The sequence below is a fragment of the Sinohyriopsis cumingii genome, chromosome 17 (genome assembly GCF_028554795.1).
Source record: "Sinohyriopsis cumingii isolate HCF-2022 chromosome 17, ASM2855479v2, whole genome shotgun sequence".
NCBI classification, from domain to species: Eukaryota; Metazoa; Mollusca; class Bivalvia; order Unionida; family Unionidae; genus Sinohyriopsis; species Sinohyriopsis cumingii.
In genome coordinates, this window is record NC_142977.1 from 23,433,614 (window position 1) to 23,455,764 (window position 22,151).

Below are 22,151 nucleotides of genomic sequence, written 5' to 3' on the forward strand. Positions count from 1 at the left end.
ACTGCCTGTATGAATCTTTTAATGTTTTTTCCAAATATCTTCTCGGAGCATGGGTCTTCTTCCTCACAGATGCTGGAAATGTCACCTTGTTTGAAAACGTCGACAACTTTCTGGATTGTTTCCTTTGGCATAGCAAGGCTTGACATCTTGCGCTCAAATTTCTATGTCTGACTCTTTTTTATATAGTGGAAACTGAGACCATACTTCTTTCATATGTAGTTGATGCTTGATCCTTTGTTCGCCTTCAACAAAATATTTGCCAAGGCAGCTTGTTTGACATTGTGAGCAGACATCTTAAACTTCTTCAGTTGTTGGTAGCTCTCACATACTTCATCCAGGAATGCAGTTGAAAGAGCAATTTCCCATCTTGCTGATCTTGGAAGTATGTTTTTTAACTTAAGAGTCTGTTTTTTCCATGGAGTAAATTGCACTGTCTCAGCAACTTCTTATATCACTTCTGCAAACAGCTATGGATCTTTGGACAGTTTCCTTATTAACTCCTTTGATTTTAATGCTGGTGTGCAGGCTGGAGACATTTTAGAATGAGTACGCTTTTCTGTTGAGGATGGTTCCAACATCACCTGTTCTAAAACCTTTTTTTTAGCTTCTGCCTGCTGAAGTTTATTCCTAGTTATCCAGTCTCTTTTCTGTGGTCGCGTTGCTAATACAGCCCTATATCTGTTTTCTGAGCCTGTCTTTCTCTCTTCTTTCTTATACACGTGCGCTTGTCTGAGGCTTTGGAATCTATAGTGGTCTTCCCAATTCTTTTTGTCTTTTCCTCCATTCAGCTACCCTAATCATTGTTTTATCTCTTTCAAGCTCCTTTTGTTCAAGTGTCAGACTTGCCTTGTATATTTTCAGACGCTGTGTCTCCTTCTCCCGGTAAGCATTGCATTGAAGGGGATCTTCTTCTAAATTTTGTCTGTACCTTCGATTCCTTTCCGCTCCAGCTGACAACTCTGGTTCCTTTGCAGATTCACATGATATTAAACTTGGTTCAGTCTGTATCGGCTCAGGAAGCTTTCTTTTTTCAGCAAGTCGATCTGATGTCCTTATCATGTTAATAACTATCCTGAAACTGTGACAATATATTGTGACATATTTGTATTTAAAAAAAATACAAATAGTGACTTTTGGTCAATTTACTGAGGTCTCTTCAATTCCACTTCCAAGTTCTTTCCAAAGCTTAAAATCATTTCAAAATTCCATTTATAGAAATACGCTTTTACTATATTGATGAAATTGCAAGAGAATTTATTCTTTTTAGAATAATTTACTGTTTCAGGAACAAAATATAAGCACATAACAATGCAAGGGTAACAAGTATTTTATAAAAATTACAATGCTGTCTCAATGCACTGAACATATCGCCAATCTTGTACAAGAGTTTAGTATGTGTTTCAAAATTATTTCAATGTGAAATGGGGGCAACCACTACTTAATCAGAAATTACCAAGTCCGCTTAACAACGTGCTGCTACTGGGATGCTAGGAAGAAATTTCAGACTGTTGCCGTTGACTGTAATCCAAATTTTCTCAAGTAACACGTGTCACATCATCCTCAATAAATCCAACAAATATTAAAATAAACAAAGAATAAACAGTACAATGATGGACTGTATAGACAGAACTTAAACGTTCATGCTGATCTGTCAATTTAAACAATACTGAGAAACATTAGCAGCTGTACTACTGCATCCAACCTGTCCATTACATGTGACAACGAATGTACAAGAATGCCGCCGTCACATGTAATGGATGAGACTGATAACCGGCAAAGAAAATTGTAAAACATATAGTAAGTCTAGATATTCAGATCATTATTTATATAAGACGTGTAAAAAAATGACTGCATTTGAATTTTATACATGTGCTACATTCAGTCATTTACAAATGTTCTCTATCTTTAGAAATGAAGCTCAACCCATGCCGTTCGTTAGACATGACAAGATTTTAAAAAAACAAATTTGGCAGTCACGGTAACGAACAGGCTGTTTTCACAAACAAATGTAATTTCTCCTTTAAAAAACATTGACTGGCTCTGTATTATACTGAAAGACAACAGAGTGTAAGAACTAATTCTAAAATTCTATAAAATTAATACTAAAAAAGCAGCACTGTGTTTGTAGACAATTTTGACCATCTCGTTCCGTTACAAGCGATATTCATAAAACCAAATAATACCAAATCTCACAAAGTGCATATAAAGGCAAATGATGGTAATATAGATGTGAAGTATCGTTTGTTTATATAAGAAACATTATAAATTAATATTTTACTTACCTCAAATCAAGAAGAATACTTCAAAGGCTGATTTTTGGATAAATTACTGAATAATAATTCAATCTCCCGCCCAGCATCTCGTCTGTATATTAATCGCGATTTTGGTGACACGTCATACTTTTTTGTTAAACACCTCGCTTCGTGTGATGGAATTCTGTTGTAAACGTTTCAGTTTTGTGTCTATATTTAGCTTATTTTCAAACAGTATCTGCAGTACCAATACGGCCCACAATACCGCACTAAGGGATTAAAACTTGGCCATCACGTTATGTTACAATGTGACACGGTTGATTAAAAGCGATCAAATTTTGTTTTTTTTTGACTGGATTTATAAAATAAAATTTGTTTAATTTCATGTTTGTGATAAATGACAAATTGCAGGAATCTGTTTCTGAGCTGGGGCCAAGTAAATATACACCCGGACACGTGACATAATAATAATAATAATAATAATAATGAGGACTTAGTACAGCCCCTAATCTTTAGAAGCTCTAAGCGCTTTATAACATTAGACAACACCTATAAGATAAAAAAAAACATATAATGATATGATTACAAACACAGATACCATGAAATTAGAAAACATAGAAAGAAAAAAACATGCTTAGAATATTTAAGGTAGGAAACATTATTAGGTCTAAGTTTGTTCTTGCAGTCAAAATAAGTGAGTTTTGAGAGCACTCTTGAATGTGATCGCTGTGTCTTTGTGTCTAAGTTCAAGTGGGCAATTCGTTCCATGTTGCTGGGCCCTGATATGCAAAAGAACGCTGTCCGTATGACTTTGTTTTCACAGTGGGAATAATGAGTATACGATTGTCAGAAGAGGAGCGAAACTATTTTGCTGGTGTATACATATGGGTGAGGTCGAATACGTAAGTTGGACTAGAGTCCATCAGTGAAACGTAGCACAGAGAACAAATTTTGTGTTTGATTCTGGATCGAATGGATAGCCAGTGTAGGGTACAGAGCAGCGGGGGAGGTGTGCTCTGATCGTGGTATTATAAGTGTGATCCGAGCTGCAGTGTTTTGAACTTTTTGAAGTTTTTGGAGTAGGTACCAGAGATCTCGGAAACGCTTAATTACGTGTATTTGGACGCCAATTTTTTATCTGGGACGCAGAAAATCACTGAGGCGGGAGTAATTGGTGTGTGGCAAAATTCAAAGACTTGCCAGTCCTGCTTCAGCTACCTGCTTTGTGGGAAAATGTGTCGATCAATTAGCTGTGCTGATATTTACAATGACGGAATTCAGTGACTGAAAGACCCCTTGATGTACATACATGTTCCCATTATAACAGTGCATCAAAAAGAACATGATGCAATAGCTGGGCGGCTAGTTCAAAGGGTTTGACTGGCGACCTGGTGTATTTACAGTGATTGAATTCAGAGTCAGAAAGACCCAGAGATGTACATGCGGTCATTTATAACAGTACATCAAATAAACAACTTTAGTTTTTGTTATTGTGTTCATTTCCGAATGTATCGGAATAAGTAGTGCACGTGACCTCAGAATCAAGACATGTTGAGACTTAGACAAAATGCCATTCGTAAATTTGGATAAGGTTTTTGGGGTTAAACGGCAAACTTACGAAGATTCTAACGATATTCAGAAGAGTGCTAAAGCTGCTAGAATTGATAGTTCAGATAAGACGGTAACTAAGTGTAAGAAAGTGTGTGATGCCTAGGTTAGAACTTGGAACAAGTCCGTCCTTGGATTGACAAAATTCAGCATCACTCTGATGGAAGAACAAGCGCTATTTAAGAGGTACATTGACTGACCATACATTTTTTTTTGCCCCTCGCCTTAGCCCGGTTAGTTCTAGTGTTGTAGCGAAATGTATTCATTAAAACATCAGTAGCTAGGCCTAGTTTTGATATTAATTACGCTGACAAACTCTTGCCCATTCACAAGCATATGTTTTGATAGCTGATTGACCATTAACCCTTTTCCGAGTAAGGTAGCAATTATCAATTTCCTGCATAATATCCTTTGATGATAAAACATACAAACATGTGTTTTAAGATTAGAATCGGTGATCTGGATATATATTAACTGCCTCATGTACACTATTTCGTCATAAAATTAGTTTGAAACTGTAAGTGAACCAGTAGGATTAACGGGAAATAATGGCGGACTTCGCTAAGTCTGGGATGTACCAGTTTATTAGATTGTCTGTTTTCGTAAATCATTGGGCAAATATTTTCAAAAAAAATATACAAATCATTGAAAGCAAAGCCAATGTATTATTTTATTTAAGAATTAACTTAAAAATGCAAATTATGTAGGTCAGAAACATATGGACAATGCTATGTTGTGGAATTCGCGAGATGCGCTTTAAGGTCTAAGCTGTTTTTCGACTTGACATATTCCCGAAAATATGGGAAAAAAACAGCAAGTCAGATACTATTTAACCATTGCCTAAAACTACTACAAGGACGTAGACAAATAAACCATAAATTTGCAATCCTGTCGTAATGAAGCTATATTAAAGTGAGTAATTACATTACAAAATCCTCCCCATCTAAAAACAGTTGCACTCAACTTTGTGTTGATTCTGTAGGAAAGAAGGGACTGCAACTTTTGATGGTGGGACCAAAATGGGAGTCCTGGACTCCTAGTTTTAATATCCTAGCGAGACCTCTGGATACTGAGATGAACCAGACGTACATGTACGAACCAGACGGTTAATTCCGAGTTCCAAAAAATAACAAAAACACAAAAAAGTGTGTCTGAAGTCATTTATATTTTTTATTGGCATTGTTTCATAAACTGAAACACTAATAAGAACCGCAGTCTGTACATGTGGCATTGCCAGCTGTTTGATATCGGTTTCTACAAGTCAATCTTGCCATGTTCTGCTGATTTCATAAATTTTAGTCCAATTATTCAGCAAGCAAACCGCGACAAGTGCCTGATATTGATACATGTACTATGGATTCTTTAGGGTACATTTGATATACTTTGTCTCACTCCAAGCCCATAGAGACCCCAGAAAAAATAACACTGAAAAAGAATTCAAGCCAAACCAAGCAGTCACCATTTCCGGAGAACTACTCAAATAGTCTTTTCAAAAGTGGCCACATAGTGGCAGTGGGAACAGCCTCACTAAACATAGAACATTAATGCTTTCTAACTAAAATGTAACCTCAGGTGTTTTGCAAAATCACCATTCAAATTGTAAATTTTATTACAAAATTCACAGTTGAATGGTTTCTTTATCCAGTATGTATCCTTATGTGTGTTTTGAAATAACTATTAGAACAGTACATTTTGTTACAAACTTCACATTTGAATGGTTTCTCTCGATTGTGTATCCTCATATGCTGCTTCAAATTTCCCTTCTGGCTGCATGTTTGATCACAAATTTCAGACTTGAATGGTTTTTTCCCCTGTGTGTTTTTTCATGTGCAACATGAGGCTATTATTTTCACCAAACAATTTGTCACAAATTTCACATTTTCATGGTTTCTCTCCAGTATGTATCCTCATATGCACCTTTAAATGTGCATTCAATCTAAATCGTTTATCACAAACATCACACTTGACTGGTTTCTCAACTGTATGTATCATCATGTGTTTTTTCAAGTCCCCTATGGAAGTGTACCATTTATTACAAACTTCACATTTAAATGGTTTCTCTCCTGTATGTGTTCTCATGTGTACTTTGCAAGTTTCACTCATGCTAAACCTTTTGTCACAATCTTTACATTTGAATGGTTTTTCTCTAGTATGTATCCTCATATGCTTCTTTAAATCATCATTCCGAATAAAATTTCTGTGACAAACTTCACATTTGAATAACGTTTCTCCAGTATGAATACTCATATGCACCTTCAAATTTCTACTTTGCCTAAAGCGTTTATAACAAACTTCACATTTGAATGGTGTTTCTCCAGTATGAATCCCCACGTGCGCCTTCAAATTCCTACCGAGACTAAACCTTTTATTACAAACATCACATTTGAATGGTGTTTCCCCAGTATGAATCCTCAAATGCTCCTTCAAATTTCCACTATGACTGTATGTTTTATAACAAACTTGACACTGGAATGGTTTCTCTCCAGTATGCGTCATCGTGTGCTTCTTCAAATACACGCGTAAACTAAACCTTTTATTACAAACTTCACATTCGAATGGTTTCTCTCCAGTATGTAACCTCATGTGCACGCTAAAATTTTCACTCAGACTAAAACATTTGTCACAAATGGCACATTTGAATGGTTTCTCTCCGGTATGTACCCTCATGTGATTCTTCAAACCATTGCTTATCTCCAGAATTCATCTTCACGTGCTTCTTATTACCGTTCACTGTCATTACTATATTCACAATTTGAAATTTTTGAGAGTTGGTATCGTCACGTGATCCGTTAAGCAGTCCTACTAAACACCGCAAAGGCGCGGAAAAACATAGCAGCAGAGAGAGCGAACAGACCTTTTGCTAGAACGTCATTTTTGAAAAAAAAATAAAGCTTCATACGAAAATGAATATAAAAAACCATCAATAACGCCAAACCAAAGCCTCTAACTTACTGAGAGTTTCTCTAATTGGGTTAGTGTATTTTCTTACTTTATTTTTGTCGTTCGTGTTGTTGTTTTTTTTTTTTTAAATATGCGCGTTTTCGTTTACCCACTGGACGTTTTATTGAGGTATCACCCTCTCTATATGAGTAATTAAATCATTATTATATCAGTCTCTCAACCAAATATTTTATCATGTCGTATATGACATCGTGATCGAGGATCATGTAAATTTATTGTTATAAATCCGTGCCGGTAATTAAATCATCACTGATAAAATAATGGCACCAGCTACGGAATCTTATACAGCTAGATTAGCTCGAGAGCAACTAGAGGCAATGAAGAAATTTCTTTCTGTCCGTGATTCTGTGAAACAGAAATTGCAAGAACGTCAAGAATCTTAGGTTTGTATTTGCAGATTGTACAAAACAGTTATTTAGACCTGTTACAAAAAGTACTGAAAGAGTTGCAGAAGCTACCGAAGGTCTTCTTCCATCATTAAGACAAACTGCTGAGCAAGCTGAAAAAAAATAGCGAGAAGAACTAAACAAGCGAAAAAGATTTTACGAGATCTTCCAACTGAGATAGCTGCCGCACAACCTCCTCCTGTAGGTGAAGAAATACTTGAAGTTATTTGCAATGTTCGTATTGAAATAGCTGATGTAAAAAAAAGATCTTGCACCAAAACCTAAAGTAAAAAGAGAAAATATTGAGCTGATTAATAAAATTAGAGATGATTTTATCGAAGAACTTAAAAATACTAAAGAAGATAAATTACCTGGAATTATATTAAATAGTATGTTTAATAAGCCTAATATTTTAAAACCCGGTCACGAAAATGAAAATGATAATAATTTTATTAAATGAATATATCGCGTATTTTACAACAAAAACAAGCCAGAGATGATGATCTATGTTATAAAAAACCTGTTAATGAAATTTTTTTAAAAAATTTATAACGAGGCGCTCAAACAAATTTTTCAACAAAAACCTCTTCCACTGCAAACTCCTCGGCAAGAACCTTTATATCGGTTTCCTTCACCACAGCGACAACTGAAAAATAAAAACAAAACACAATCTCCATAAAAAATATCTCGACCACAACAACAAAACCCACAATCTTCCGGAGAACCTTCAGAATTAATTAATCTTAAATTTAAAACTAAAAGTGTTGATCTTCTTTAAAAAAAAATACGACGATGCAGTAATGTTTGCCTCACGGGAATATAATGAGATGTCAGAATATGTGAAACCTAAATTTGCTGAATCCTGGCAAAATCAAGATGATTGGGCTAAAGATGTGTATTCTATACTAACAAATAGACCCTTGAAAAATAACTGATTATCGTGATTTTCTCCGTGATGTTGTTCGTTGTTGTTGGGTTTAGCGCCATCTTTTAGCAAACGATAGGCTATACATGGCGGCCAGTATTAATGTTGGCGGAAGAACCCGGGAAAACTCCAGAAAGAACCACCGACCCACGAGAAGCCACTGGCAAGATGTCTCACATACCCACATTGGCTTTATCCGAGACTCGAACCGGCGCAGACAGAGGTGAGATGGCAATGATCCGTAACGGAGAGCGCTTTAGACCACTCGGCCAATCTGGGCCCTTCTCCGTGATGCAAAAAGACAAAGAGAAGATGATGCACTTGAATAATTATTAACTAAACAACCTATCGAAGAAAAAGATCCAGGCCATGATTCCTTTTGCGCTACTGGAAGTGGTTTTCCTACTCAAGGGAGTGGTTTTATTGCTTGTCCTAACATTAATCTTGCCGACGTAGAGAGATTAGAAATTTTGATAAGTGGAAAACGTGCAGAAAATAATTCTCCAGAAATCATTAATGGAATATCTGATATTTGTCAACGATTATTTACAGGCGGTATCATGGACATCAATGTTTATCGATCTCTCATTGATGAAATTGGTGATGATTATTACAGTGTTTAGATAAATGAATAACAAATAAGATGATTATACATGATGCTCAACGCGGACCGACCATGATCAGAGTTATAAACTCACGATAGCCAACGTACAAAGCGATTTACAGAGATGGACTCGGCGATGTTGTTCAGGGTCTATTTAGAAGGAAAGCCCCAAACGCAATACCCATTGCAAAACAATTGGGAATTAAAGCTGTTAATCTTGTTCGTAAAACTTTTCCTTGCGCAATTAGTAATGTTGCCGGTGAAGCGTTCTCGGCAATCAAGGATAGACTACCATGGTTAGTACAACGAAAACCTCAGTCAGTAATAGTACCCAGCACTGAAGTTATGCCTGCAAATGTCAGTAAAATAATGAATCAAGCTGCAAATCAAAAAACAATCAGACTTGACTGATGAAGCAGAAAAAATATAACTGCAAGTCTGATAACAGGAAGTGGTCTTCGTGTTAGACGATAACAATTATAATAAAATGTTCAAGCGTATATCCGATCCAGCGTTTGACATGGATGCGTCAGTTCTCAAGAATGAATCTATATGCGATTATCAATATTATTCTTACAACACACGACAACCAAATCAACGAATTGAATTGCAAGTTCAAGATACGATCAGATATTTCTTACCTGATAAAGCATTTATTGAAGTAGAAGGTGAAATTATAAAAACAGATGATATTCAATATGCAGCTGATTTTAGAGCTAGTTTTGTTAATAACGGCATCATAGCGTTCTTTGACAGTGCTACGAATATTATTGACGGAAGAAATATTGAATCGATTCAGAAGGACGTCGACGTTGCCACGACGATAATAGGTCTAGCAAGATATCCAAATGATTATACAAGATCAACCGGTCCTACAATGATGTTTACGAAAGACACTTCTGACCGCTCTGAAAACATACATTATACTATAAGATGACCAAGAAACTTCGCCGACAACGTAGAAGATTTTCATGTGCAATTCCACTGTCAAAATGTTTTGGATTTTGAAGAAATATTAGAAAGGTTATTTTCGGAGCCAAGCATACAGTTGCGCTTCTAAGAAAGGCTACAGACGATAATGCAATTTGGCGACCTGTTGGTGATGCTGGCAAAGTAATAATAACAAAACTTTCGTTGTGGATGCCGATTATGATTCCAACGATTGCCGAAGAACAAAAAGTACTTCCTTTTATAGATCAGGGCGGTAAATCGATATTATCATGGTTAACAGTGTCAACAGACAGTGTTCAAACCAGCGTTAATGGTTTATTTATATGGCATATAGCATCACAGCAGGGTGTTTCTGCACCACGACATAGACTTGTTGCTTGTCAAGATTTTGGGCGAGTAAATTCACAAACACCTAGTCATATGATATTTGACAAACTTGGTGTTAGTGAAGTTTCCTTAAGAATAAACGGACATCAAGAACCAGCTGAGGATATATTATTGAATTTTGATTAAAATCATGTAGCACGTGCATAGCATTGGTTAATGACATCTACGGGACGTGATCAGAATATAGATACTGGTTTGCAAATATCACAACTAGACTGAACGACACTGTATCCGATTTATTACTTTTCCCTGGAGCATCTTGATTTATTTAGACAATCTGTCGCTAATATTCATTTTCGAGCTCAAGTAACACAAACTCCTGTTGCCGTAGTTGGTCCACCAATTATACAGAGCAATCGCAGTTATACTCAACGATAAAGCAATTTTACTTCAAGGTACTGGTGGACGAATGAGAGTTATTGATGCTCTAGTAGAAAACGTAATTAAATCGCTTACGATATTTATAATGTCATATCGTCACGTTAGTGTCAGTCTGACTCCTGGTCAGATTATAAGAGCCACTTTATGGTACTCAATCTTAACACTTTTTTAGGCTCTATTCAGGGCTTTGCCAAACGCTGCCTTGAACCTGTCAGCAATTGTGTCCACCGAAAATGCTCACCACTAAAATAATAGCTTGCAAGACTTTTCATAGTATAGCTGCTTAATAATGAATTGCTTTCTGACTTTGTGACACCTGAAAACCAGACGTTATTAATCTCTTCTTGTAATTGGACGTTCATGATTTCGTTCTGGAAAGTGTTTTGAGTTTCAGTGATGTTTTTGATTTGTGTAGGGTAAATCATTTCCACCAAATCCACTTCCCAATGGGCTTCGTGATCCTATTGGATGGTCTCAAGTGATTTGACCGTGTAACAACTCAAGGTATTGTTGGGAAACACCTTCATGGAACTGTCACTGGCAACGTTAAGTATAATTGGTTATTGTTGTTCATAATTCCATATTTATGCTGCTGTAGGAGGGGTCATTCGAAGACAGAGGAATGTCTAAAAGAGGATTGTTGTTGGAGTTGTTATTGTTGGAGTGGTTATTGTTGGAGTGGTGACTGACGTTGGACACAAGACTCCCGTTGTTCCCGTTTGAGGAGTATTTCAGGGAAGGATTGGGAAGAAGGTAACCGATGCAACTGCTCAATAAAATGGTCCACATGTTGTTGTCTCCTTGATGTAAACTCAAACTGGCAATAGCAGCACCGATGACACGATGCACCACAAAGATTTGACAGAAGAAAAAAAAACGATTTGCGTTTGAGGCACACGTTCTCCACACCACACCAACAAGGGTTGCTTTTGTAGATCTTGTAGAGAAGAACTAGGTGAATGAGTGGTCACGGTTTTAGTGGCAGCTGAGGCTGTGTTAAAGGGCATGATAATCACTTCTTTTTAAAGTCGATGACTTGAAAAGCGTAATTCCAAGAATCAAAACTGGGTGAATATCCTTTCCGAAGTACTTTGACTTCTTTGACACTTCGTTTTCCCACGTTTCGGGTTCTTCGTTCGAGAATGCTATCGATGTCGTACACTTTGTCTTCTTTTTTGTCACACGTTGTAACTCGGGCAAGTAAAACGTTCCTTTTAACACTTTCCAGTTCATGTCTTCCAATTTATAGACAGAAGTTTGAAGACCACGCACTCGTCCAGTGACACGAAACGATTCGGTGCTCCAGTTAGGTAAGTAACCTTTGTAGAAAGTGCCTTTGGTTTTGCCAGTGAGCAACCAATTCCTGCTGACAATACTCTTCCTTTCTTGGGGACAGTCGCCGTTGGGGACGTACCAAACACGCACTCAAAAACAGTCACTTCGTTGTCAAGTGTCACTTCTTGGGAGGCACAACCGATGCTTCGATGGTAAACTGGTTGTACGCTTTAACCAAGTGCGGCAAGACGTCGATGTACTTCAGAGTATGGTGAGTGTGTTAATGCGTGAAATATTTACGCATGCTATCTTTCAAGGTCTGTTGAAAACGTTCCACGATGCTCATTTTGGTTTCGGGATCCTCGGTGGTGAAAAAATGACTGTTACGTTTCTTTCATTCTTTTTGGAAAGCTTGGTTCAGAAATTCGGTGCCTTTGTCGGTTTGCCATTGAAGAGAGTGACGACCACTTTGTTTTAACACCAGTTGTAAGTCTAGTACTGACTCACTGCTCGATTTGGAAGTCAATGGCACGACCCAGGCAAATTTGGAAAAGACGTCGATGCCACGAAACAAATATGTGTAGCCACGATTGTATATGGCCAAATGAGAGACATCGGCTAAATCGGCTTGCCATTAATGATCGATGACCCCACTCGGATGCAACGTCTGGAAAATTTTCGTCGAATGGGTTTGTGTAAAGTGTACGTGGGTTGTTCTTTTAACCATCGTTGCACTTGAGGTAAAAGGAGATTTTTCAAACGGGTTTGGGAAGCACGATACAATTTCTGAAGTTTTCCGTATCTCGCAGGATGGAATGGGTCGTAGTAAATGCTGGTTAACACCGTCTACATTTTTGATAATAACTAACTCAGTCTTCACTGATGCTATTCTTTTTCTTTGAGTGTTATTTTCTTGGATTGCAATGATTTGCATGTCCGGTGAGCTATACGTGTCGAGGCGGAGGAGAATGTCTGAACAGGGGTAATTGGTCTTGTTTCACTTCTGCCTTAACATTCCTTATCTCTTCTGTGGAAGAAGGGGTGGTCATCTTTTAATCCATCCAATTATGGATGCATGTGGTGTTGTTAACTTGCATACTTTCTCTGGCGGTGTTGTTTACTTGCATACTTTCTCTGGTGGAATATGAAACTCTTCTTCTTCTTTTTCTGCCTTGGTCACTGAAGGAAATTGTGGTGCTGAACTTTTCATCATCCTCTTAAAAAATTTCAGAGTCGGCTGAGCTGTTTTGTCTACAGCTTTCTGGTGAAAGAGTTGAAGTCGTTGCAATAGTTGACAGTACCTTTGCGACTTTACCGTTTTGGACAAATCGTTGCGATCCATCAACGATTGCAATTCGTGCTGTAACTGGGACATCTCTGTTAAATGAGGATTACGATGCAAATGCGTAGTCTGTTGTTCTTGTCCATCGTTTGTAAGGTACTAGTGCCAGTTTTTGTCCTTCCATTCGATTCCAAAGGTGACTTCTGAGATCTTTTGACGTCAGAGGTCCAATGTATTACCTTGGTCCTTTTATCTTGGACCATGGGTAAAACGCCTCCAAACCGTCCTCCCAGCATAGGACCCGCTATTCCTTTGACAAGAGGTCCTAAAATAATCATCCGCGTTGTACCATCTTTTTCTTTGGACGGATGGTGTATTTTCATTTGGACATTTTGGCGAAGAACGTGTCGATGTTTGGCTAAGCATTCTTTCTGGTGTTTAGACAAAGGTATCGTTCCTTTCCAGACATTCAGACAGCATTAACTCACAGTATCTATGACATCTTTGGAGGCTGTTTGAATGAGTTGTTTTCGCATGGGTGGAGGAGCTTTGGACACGAAAGGCAACATGTCACAAAGTTTGGCTAAACAAAGAGAAAGTCCTTTCTGTTCTTTCCTTTTTTAGCCACAGAGTGGTGTGCACTTATTTTATGATACATTATTTTGGGTTCAGGAGCAAACAATACACTGAAGCCCATCGCTTGACATGCGTCCTTTTATCTTATTTGTCTGAGACGGTTTGAAAAACATATCTTCCCTTTTGGTTGATCCTCTTTTGCTTTGGACGATATCGTCTTTTCAGGGGTAGACGTCGATGCTTGGCTAAGTGTCTTTTTTCGGATGAGCAGACTGTCCTTTTCTTTTTTCTTTTCCTTATTGGACAGAATAACGACGATGGTGGTAACGGTGTGCGCTCGTTTTAGCGGATTTGTTGGGGCGTTCAGGAGCACAAAATCACTGATCCCCAACCTTTACCGCAGGTCTTTTTCTACTAGAATGCGTCGCCACTGATAGTCTTTACGTCGTATCAACTTGATGACAGGCATCACACGTCGTGGACGGGTTCGCAACGGACTACATCGGGACAGTTCTTGCTTGGACAAATCAAGTAGACTCTGTAACGTGCCCGATTTCTCTTGGACTTTGATTTTGGGGGCAGGTACTTTGTGAGCAGCTAATACTGCAGTTAAATAAGAGGATTGTGGGGCCGCTGCAGAAGTTCTTGGAGACGCGGGATTCCATTGTTTCATCAAATGAGGAAGAACAGGTGTAAAATTGGCTTGGATGGCATCACTAGCAACGGAGAAGTGGACTAAGGCGTCTGGAGACGAGGTCAGCGTTGCTGTAGATTGGTGCCTCTTGCGGGTAGAAGTTGTTTTCTGGGGTCTTTTCTATGGGATTTCCTTTTTCTTTTTCTGTAGGCTTTTCTGTGACCTGGTCTTGACACACTGCTCTTTTACTTTTGGGTCCGTTTTGGCGTTTTTGGGAGTGGCTTTTTCTTGGGGAGAACTTTGGGGGCATTGGGATCCCATTTCAAGTGAGGGGGCAAATGATGACACCTCCAAGAGAACCGCTACCTCCAGGTTTCAAAATGAACTGCATTTTGGTTTGAGTGTAAATGCGAGGATCGGCCAGTTGCGTCAAGATTACTTTGTTTCTCTCAAAAAAAGCGTTTGGTTTGATGTGGAATGTGAATGATGCCTTCCAGCAACTGCTGTCACCTTAAACCATCGTAAGACTTCTTTGAAACTGGCTTCTAAGACACGATCAAGTATTTGTGGCTTTTTTCGGAAATGATGCCGTTCAAGACACGAATCAATTTGACGGGAAGATGAGACTGATGGGACGTCATGCTGAAGCTGTGTGAGACAGACCCAAAGTGACATAAGTTTTTATAGATTTTTTGTTGTTGTTGTTAAGTCGACGACGGGTACGTGAAGACGACAGGCCCTCCGTCTTGACACCAGTGGTGAAACAGATGGTACGAAATCGCAAAAATTGGGTGGGGTGGGGTTTAAATCCACGAGTAAGCAGGTATGTGGGGTTTGAGTGGCATAGTCGTAAGCATGAGTCAGCCAAAGCGTTCCTAACTGTTTGGCTAAGACTTGCACTTGAGATTTATCTATAGGGCTTTTAAACCAGACAACATACTAAGCATTGAGACCGATGGCGCGATGGGCTTTACTTTGTGGAAACAAATTTGAGTAATGTAAATACACTGGCATTACGATGATGCCCTTTGCGCATAAACCAGTTTAATTTCTTCTTCGTCTTCTCCTAACACGTCGTCGAAGATGACAATATGGGTTTGACTGGTGTCAGACACGATCCCGTCGTCTTCGCCAGAATGCCTTAAACAAACATGATGGAATCGCCTTGACGTTCTCGCAGGAGACTGTACGCCGATTGCCACTCTTTGTGACACCACACAATTCTTTGAGGTGGACGATCGATCAAACGATGTTTAAGTTCGATCAGACGTTTGACAAAATTCGGTTTTGCCTGAACCACTAGGTCCGGCAATTAACATGTTAAAGGGATAGCGATGATACAAGGCCTCCCAACTAGCACGATCTAAGTGTTCGTCGATATCTGTGAAAGTGGAGGAAGAGGGAGCAGCGACAGTAGAGGTAGCCATAGTGCAGGGCATGTCATGTCACTTTTGACACGACGACAGACAATACAAGAGTTTTATACTTTTTCAGGACACGCTTATTTCAACACATGTTTAAAATGGAAAAAAAACGAAAGACAAAAATATATAAAAGCCATAGGGTTAAGTACCGTGATAAAATATACATAACAATAATCAAAGTGGAATATAAACAAGTCTCTGTACAACATGTTTTGGTGTCCTAGGGTCTGTGCGTAATATTCTTACGGTCTCTAAATTGGGTACAGTCACACAGGTGTCCTCCCGGAATGGTCTTTCGGGAATGTCCATGACACTCCTGTCCTGAAGGGAGTGGTCTTCCTCTGTCTCGGGTTCTCCGGGAACTGTCACTAACACAGGTTTAAAAGTTACTTTTTTTCACTGGGCATTTGAATTTAGGATTACATCACCTGGGCATAATTGGCCACTTCTTTGGTCCAAGCCTCGAAACCCCAACTTTTCCAATCACGTACATCTGTCGAGTGAGGGTGTAAGTCACAATCTACACACACATTGTCGTACACATCATCAGTACCTAAAAGTTGACAATCATTTTTTTCCCCGTAGAGGTTGAGAGGTATCGACATGAAAGCGCAATGCTTTTAACATTATGAACCTCTCGTGGGCATTTAAAGGGACCACATTCATGTTTTATTTGGTGGCAAGTACTGTTCGTAAAGAGGCCACAAAGAATCGGCTGGTAAACGAAATCCCAGATAGGAAGTCACTGAGAAACACAGCACACGACGATCCCAATTCAATATACACAGTTCATGTAATAAGTTGGTAATCCTCTACCGTCTGAATACTTTCATTGATTTTCTTCCATGGAATTTGTTGCATCGCCACTGATAAAGGCCGTGGCACGGTAGCCAGTTTTCATTCCTCTTTTTGTCGGCAATAAATGTACATTCTGCACGGAGATTAACGTAATCCAGTGGCAAATCTAAACGGTTTGGTCACTAACTATTACATCACACTCCGCTCAAACGTTTCCTGCTCATCAATCTCCGTTCAAACGTTTCCTCATGAACTATGTTTACATTATGTACAAAGGTTTGGTAATCCACTAACTCTTTTTCTGGAATTCGTTGCAGAATGTCTACCTTGTAGTCAAAAGAATGAGTCAAAACAAGCCAATACTTCTCGCCCACGTCCAGTTAAACAATGTCTGACCACTGAAACACTTTCATCTGAATCAGCCCTCTTATAGCATTCAGGTACCAGTGGTTTAAACATCGGGGACCTAACAGATGCAATTGTCCTTTGCGTTTCACTTGTATTTTGACCAGCTTTCGGAAAATGCGTTCTCTCCACTCCATAGGCAAACCACTAATATTCTCTTGTAAAGTGTCCCTTCAGTGTCCTCCAAGAATTAGGAATCGCTTGGCTCGATGCCAATAGCCTTGTTTACATTTGAGTTTGAAGTAACGTCCTCCCATAATCAGTCTTTGTTTACTTTGGAAAAGAGCATAGTTTAAAATGGACAAATATTTTGAGTTTGCGTTTCACTTGTATTTTGACCAACTATCGGTAAATGCTTTCTCTCCAATCCACAGGGAAACCGCGAATGTTTTCTTGTAAAGTATCCATCCAGAGATTACTGAGGTCGTCCCACTAAAGGTAGATAGTAACAATTCGGACTATCGGACATGTTTCAGGTAAGCCGAATCTTTCTGCTTCCACTCGTGAAGTGACACACCGCAACTGAATCACTTGACTGTATCCCCTTCGCCCAAGTAGATAAATCCGGCTCTGGCTAATTCTTTGGGGGTACGTCCTCCAAGATATTTAGGCCATTTTCCTTTGAAGGTTTGGAATCGACTTTCAAAGTTGCGATATTCAGGCAAACGCACAGGGAACGAATATTCGTCTTTCACAGGCGTATTTCGATGAGGGTACGGTGAAATCCGCAGAAATTTACCTAGGGTTGGATGACATCCGTTGGATGGTAGCTGCATGGTTTCACGTGGAGGATGACATTGACAATGAAAACCAGTAAAGTGATAAGGTGTTCTATAACGCACGGCCTCGCTTTCTCATCGATCAGGTTTGACACGCACAGCATCACTTTCCATGGCAGGTGTAGTGGTAGTAGTAGTCATTGCAAAGTTCCCATGATGTCCTGCTGAAGTAGTCGTAACGATGTCCCCATGATGTGGTACTAAATCCCTAAGGTCACAGCGGAAGGCATCGCTGCAATCGCAAAGCACATCATCGCACTCCACTTGAGAATCACAGAACTTGAATGATGTCTGTTTAAAAGTATTCATATTTCTCAAATGACGTTTCAAAACACAGCACACGATCTCCTAAATTGTGTAACGCTTCGTGGAGTTTTAAGCGAGCATGGGCTTTCACATAGGCTACAATGATGACGTTTCCAAATTCGTCGGCTTCTACAAATTCCAGTTCTTCCTCGTAATTGACCAGGATCAAGTCTTCACGAAGGACGTCCACGTGGTTCATACACTTGGTTATGTCGTCAATCAGCTGGAAGTAACGGGAAGGATAGGACAAATATTCCGTCTTGAGTAAACATGGTCTTTGTGCCATTTTGTCCCACAAGCAATTTAATATCACATTGGCAAACGATCGCATTCCTTTGTTTTTCTTCACGTGGTCTAACGCCATGCCTTCCTGCACCAGTACTTCTCTTTGAATTTATTTTGGTCTTCAGGAATCTGGCACCAGGAAGGATATTTACTTGCTTCTTGTTTCAGTTTCAAAAAGGTATCCACGAAGCCTGAGAAAATTCATTTCTGAGTTTGGTCACTTTGTTGTATTTGTCTGTCTTGGGAAAATGGTAAATTTCGTAAACTTCAAATAGTTGGTATCCAAGGTCCAAAGCTTTAAACAATTCCACGCTAACCCGGGTTCCTGTCAAGGCGCGTTCTTCCTGGGTGTACTGATACGGTCGGTCTTGGTTGCACGTTTCGTCACAAGTACAGCACCAGGGAAACGTCAGTTTTCCTTGGCAATGGTGAGGTAAAAGGAGATAGTACAAGTCGGTGGGAGGCAAGACTTTACACTTAATCAATACTTCGTATTGTGGAATGTTGTCCAGGAAGATGTGTTTAGTCAGCAATTGAGGGTGTCCTGTGGTAAAGGGACAATATCTGCACATGTAAGGATACAGCGAACGCATTCAAGTATATGATTTCCTCTCCTTTCTCCTCATCGACATGGTAAGGCATACAGGTTCCACTCGCCCGTCCTCCGTACAAACTGTCCCGCGGGTTCAGTGGAACCACCAACTTGTAACTTTCCACAATATGTTTCAACTCGGGATCGGTTTTCAGATATTGACCGTACTCGTGCTCCCACATTTCCACCACTTGTTATCTTTGCTGTTCTAACTTCAAGCGCCGGTGACAAGTGGCCTCGTACAAGTCTTCGGTGGTCCGTGGTAAAAATTGATTTTTAGTGTCACGTTGAGGGTAGCAGGTTGGACATCCGTGAAATAAGCAACCGTTAAACTCGTAAACGGTCTTGCGGTGTTCTAAGTCCCAGCCATCCACCGAATACGTTCCGATGGTTGTTTCGCCTCCCCTATGCGGTTATGTTGGATCCATTTGTCTTCCTTGTTACACAAGTAATGTAGCCAGAGTAGGACTTTGCCGTTTTACAAAGTTCTTCGTTTGAGCGCTTATGACAGACAGGGTGTTTTGGGGCATTGAATCATTGGCGGAACACTAAGGAACATGCTTTGGCAATACTGATTGCTTCTGTCAAAGGATTGATCCCTCTGTGTTCCATTAACAGTTCTCGAATTTTTCCACAGCAACGCCGGAAAATGTCCACGTCGGAGCGACAATACTTTAACATTTCTTCCTGAAAGTTGAAGGGGTCCGAAGCGTGAGTGAGGTACCAAGCGTAGAAAACTTCTCGTTGTTCGGTGCGCATGTTGTCTGAGTCGTAGTAGTGAGTCTCAGGCAAATGGAGTAGAACGGCGTGTTGATTGGCTTCGGTATTGAAAAAGTGCGGGAAATAGTCTTTAGCCATTTCTGTCATTCCAAACGTTTTGGGCATTCGGCTGAAAGACATTGCCAAGTAGCTCATCAAATCAATAAATCGTACTTGTTCCACTTGCATGTATGATTTTGGCTCCTTTCAAAGTCACTTTAGGACGTTCGGTACTTCGTTCCGTATAGCATCTCAAAAGAAACTCCATCGTATCTAGAGAAATTGTGAACCGTCACAATGGCATGGCGATGGCAATCTCCGTAACGTTCGCAATATCCGTGACGTTCGATGTCCCTTTGGCGCCAAGTCTCGTCAAAGAGGTCTAAGATCCATTGGGCGAAATCGGCCCTGAAAGATTTTTTCACGTTCTCCAGGAATCTTGCTACAGTGAGGGAAATGACTAAAGATAGGTCCTTGGATGCACTTCTCGCACGCTCGGTGAGCCAAGCATAAATTAGGAATGTGAATGACAGTCTCTTGCATGCATTGAAAATCAAAACGATGAAATTCCCTTTCTTCTGGTCATCTTCCTCCTCTTGCTTGGAATGAGATTTTTGAATGTAACATTCGTGTTCTAAGTCCACGATTTGGAGACAAATGTGACATCGTTTCTTTGCTGAACATACGTGTGCCTTGGCACTGTTGGTGTGTATGCCTTGTCCACAAGTAGGGCACAATCTCAGCAGTTGACAAGCACATTTCTTCTGTGAACCTTGCATCTTTATATGTTGTTGGTAATAGGCAGGGCTGACAAAAGTGCGCTGACAAGCTGGGCAATGCAGCCATTCTTGCCCTTCGTCCAGACAAGTCGATTTTAATGTTTACGTGTGATAGATTGATGTTCATCAATCTATGTATGTATGTTGTATGTGTTATATATGTCTATGTCCCGCCAGTCCCATCCCGTCAAGCGTTCTAGGTTTTTTCCCAGTTGTTTGGTCCGGTTGAGGTCAACCCCTTGCAACATTGTTATCAATGTCCAGTACCGTGACGTCACCTCACCTGTTCCATTCCTATTATCCCTATACATAAAACCAACTTTCCCTTGTCGCAATACAGTCGCAATATTCCCCATGTAAAATTCCTCTTGTCGCTAAATGTTCCCATGGTAATCTGAAAAGTCTTGTCGCTAAACGTTCCCATTGGGTGTCTGTAATATATTTTCCCATTGTCGCTAAACGATCCTCATTCACTGCTGGTGTCAAACGTACTTATGGGGTGAAATGGGAATGGTAATTTTCTTTTCTTTCTTTTCTTTTTATTTATTCCGTTTCTTTTCCTCCACAATCCAAACACATATTTACAAGCTAGCACTCCACATATACTATCCATCAACCGCCATTTGATTACTATCAAAACAAACACCTCTTCACTACAAAAAAGGACATTAGTGGTTATCGTTACGAGTTTATGCTCTTAATATAAGTAACAGAAGGGGTGAAAAGCAGCAAGCTTTGTAACATTCAACAAATAATTTATTTCCAAAGAATACAAAAGTGAAAATGAGAAATTTTTTTTAAGGCATTGCGAATTAAATCCCAAAATAATCCTTGAATTCAAACACAAGACCTAATAACTGAAAGTCCTGAGCAAAATATTCAGATTAATGGCCAAAATTAATCCAAAGCTATATATATTGATCAGTCTGTTATAAACTGCATGCCGTGATGTGTCAACATTCTTTTGTTGAATCATAGTAATATAATTCCAGGTTTGATTTCACTATAAATTCCAGTGAATGTCTCTATCCAAGAATGTTATCAGAGCACTTTTGTATTTCCAGTGGAAAATTAGCTTGAATTAAAAAAAAATAGATTTCAGTCCAAAAAGTAAAACTGGACACAACATATTTTACAACTTGATTGTGCTAGATATTAAAGCACCAATAAATTTTCCCTTCAGAGAGAAGATTATATAGTCTTCTACTTGACAACGGGTCACAATTAGCGTTTACTGAAGAAAATTAAAATATTACCTAATGGAAAACAAACTTCTAGAATAATCATAATGTAATAAAACGAAATGTTAAATATTATAAGAAACTTATTTTTAAAATGACCACATATAACCTGGACTATATCAGGTACACAAGGTAAATTCCAATATCCTTGATCCAGACCAAAATAATGATATTTACTTCTATTAATAATGATCCTGATATTAAACCCATACACATAGAGAATAACTTAGATATGTATTAGTTATTTACAAAATATAAAAAGTCAATTCAAGTCAAGCAGAAATTAACTCAGTTTTGGACAAGGTCAAGTCCACTACTACTATACCATTACATACAAACTTGCTATCACACAGAAGAAAAGGAGTAACGGGGGGAGGGTGTTAAAGTTTAATTGTTAAGAACATAGACACAAACATACACAAATACATAAATAAGACACAAAATCTTTTGACAAATAGGTTTATTATTTCTCTGTCCAGGAGACCTAAGTGGTCCTGAAAAGAGCCGATGTTTTTTTTTGTTTTTGAAAACTCTCCTTAGTGGTTGCACTTCTGGATCCAG

At 39.1% G+C, this 22,151-nt stretch overlaps 1 protein-coding gene across 1 annotated transcript in view; it reads right to left on the reverse strand.

Annotated features, from left to right (window-relative positions):
- Positions 1-4,523: 4,523 nt before the first annotated feature.
- Positions 4,524-22,151, reverse strand: part of LOC149777937 (uncharacterized) — a 46,945-nt gene continuing 29,317 nt past the window's right edge. Inside the window, exons 4-5 of the mRNA XM_089940545.1 lie at positions 7,792-7,853; positions 4,524-6,551 (exon numbers count right to left, since the gene is read on the reverse strand). Coding sequence (XP_089796671.1) covers positions 5,742-6,551; positions 7,792-7,853 — 872 coding nt within the window. The 3' untranslated portion in view covers positions 4,524-5,741. The remainder of the gene's footprint in view (positions 6,552-7,791; positions 7,854-22,151) is intronic.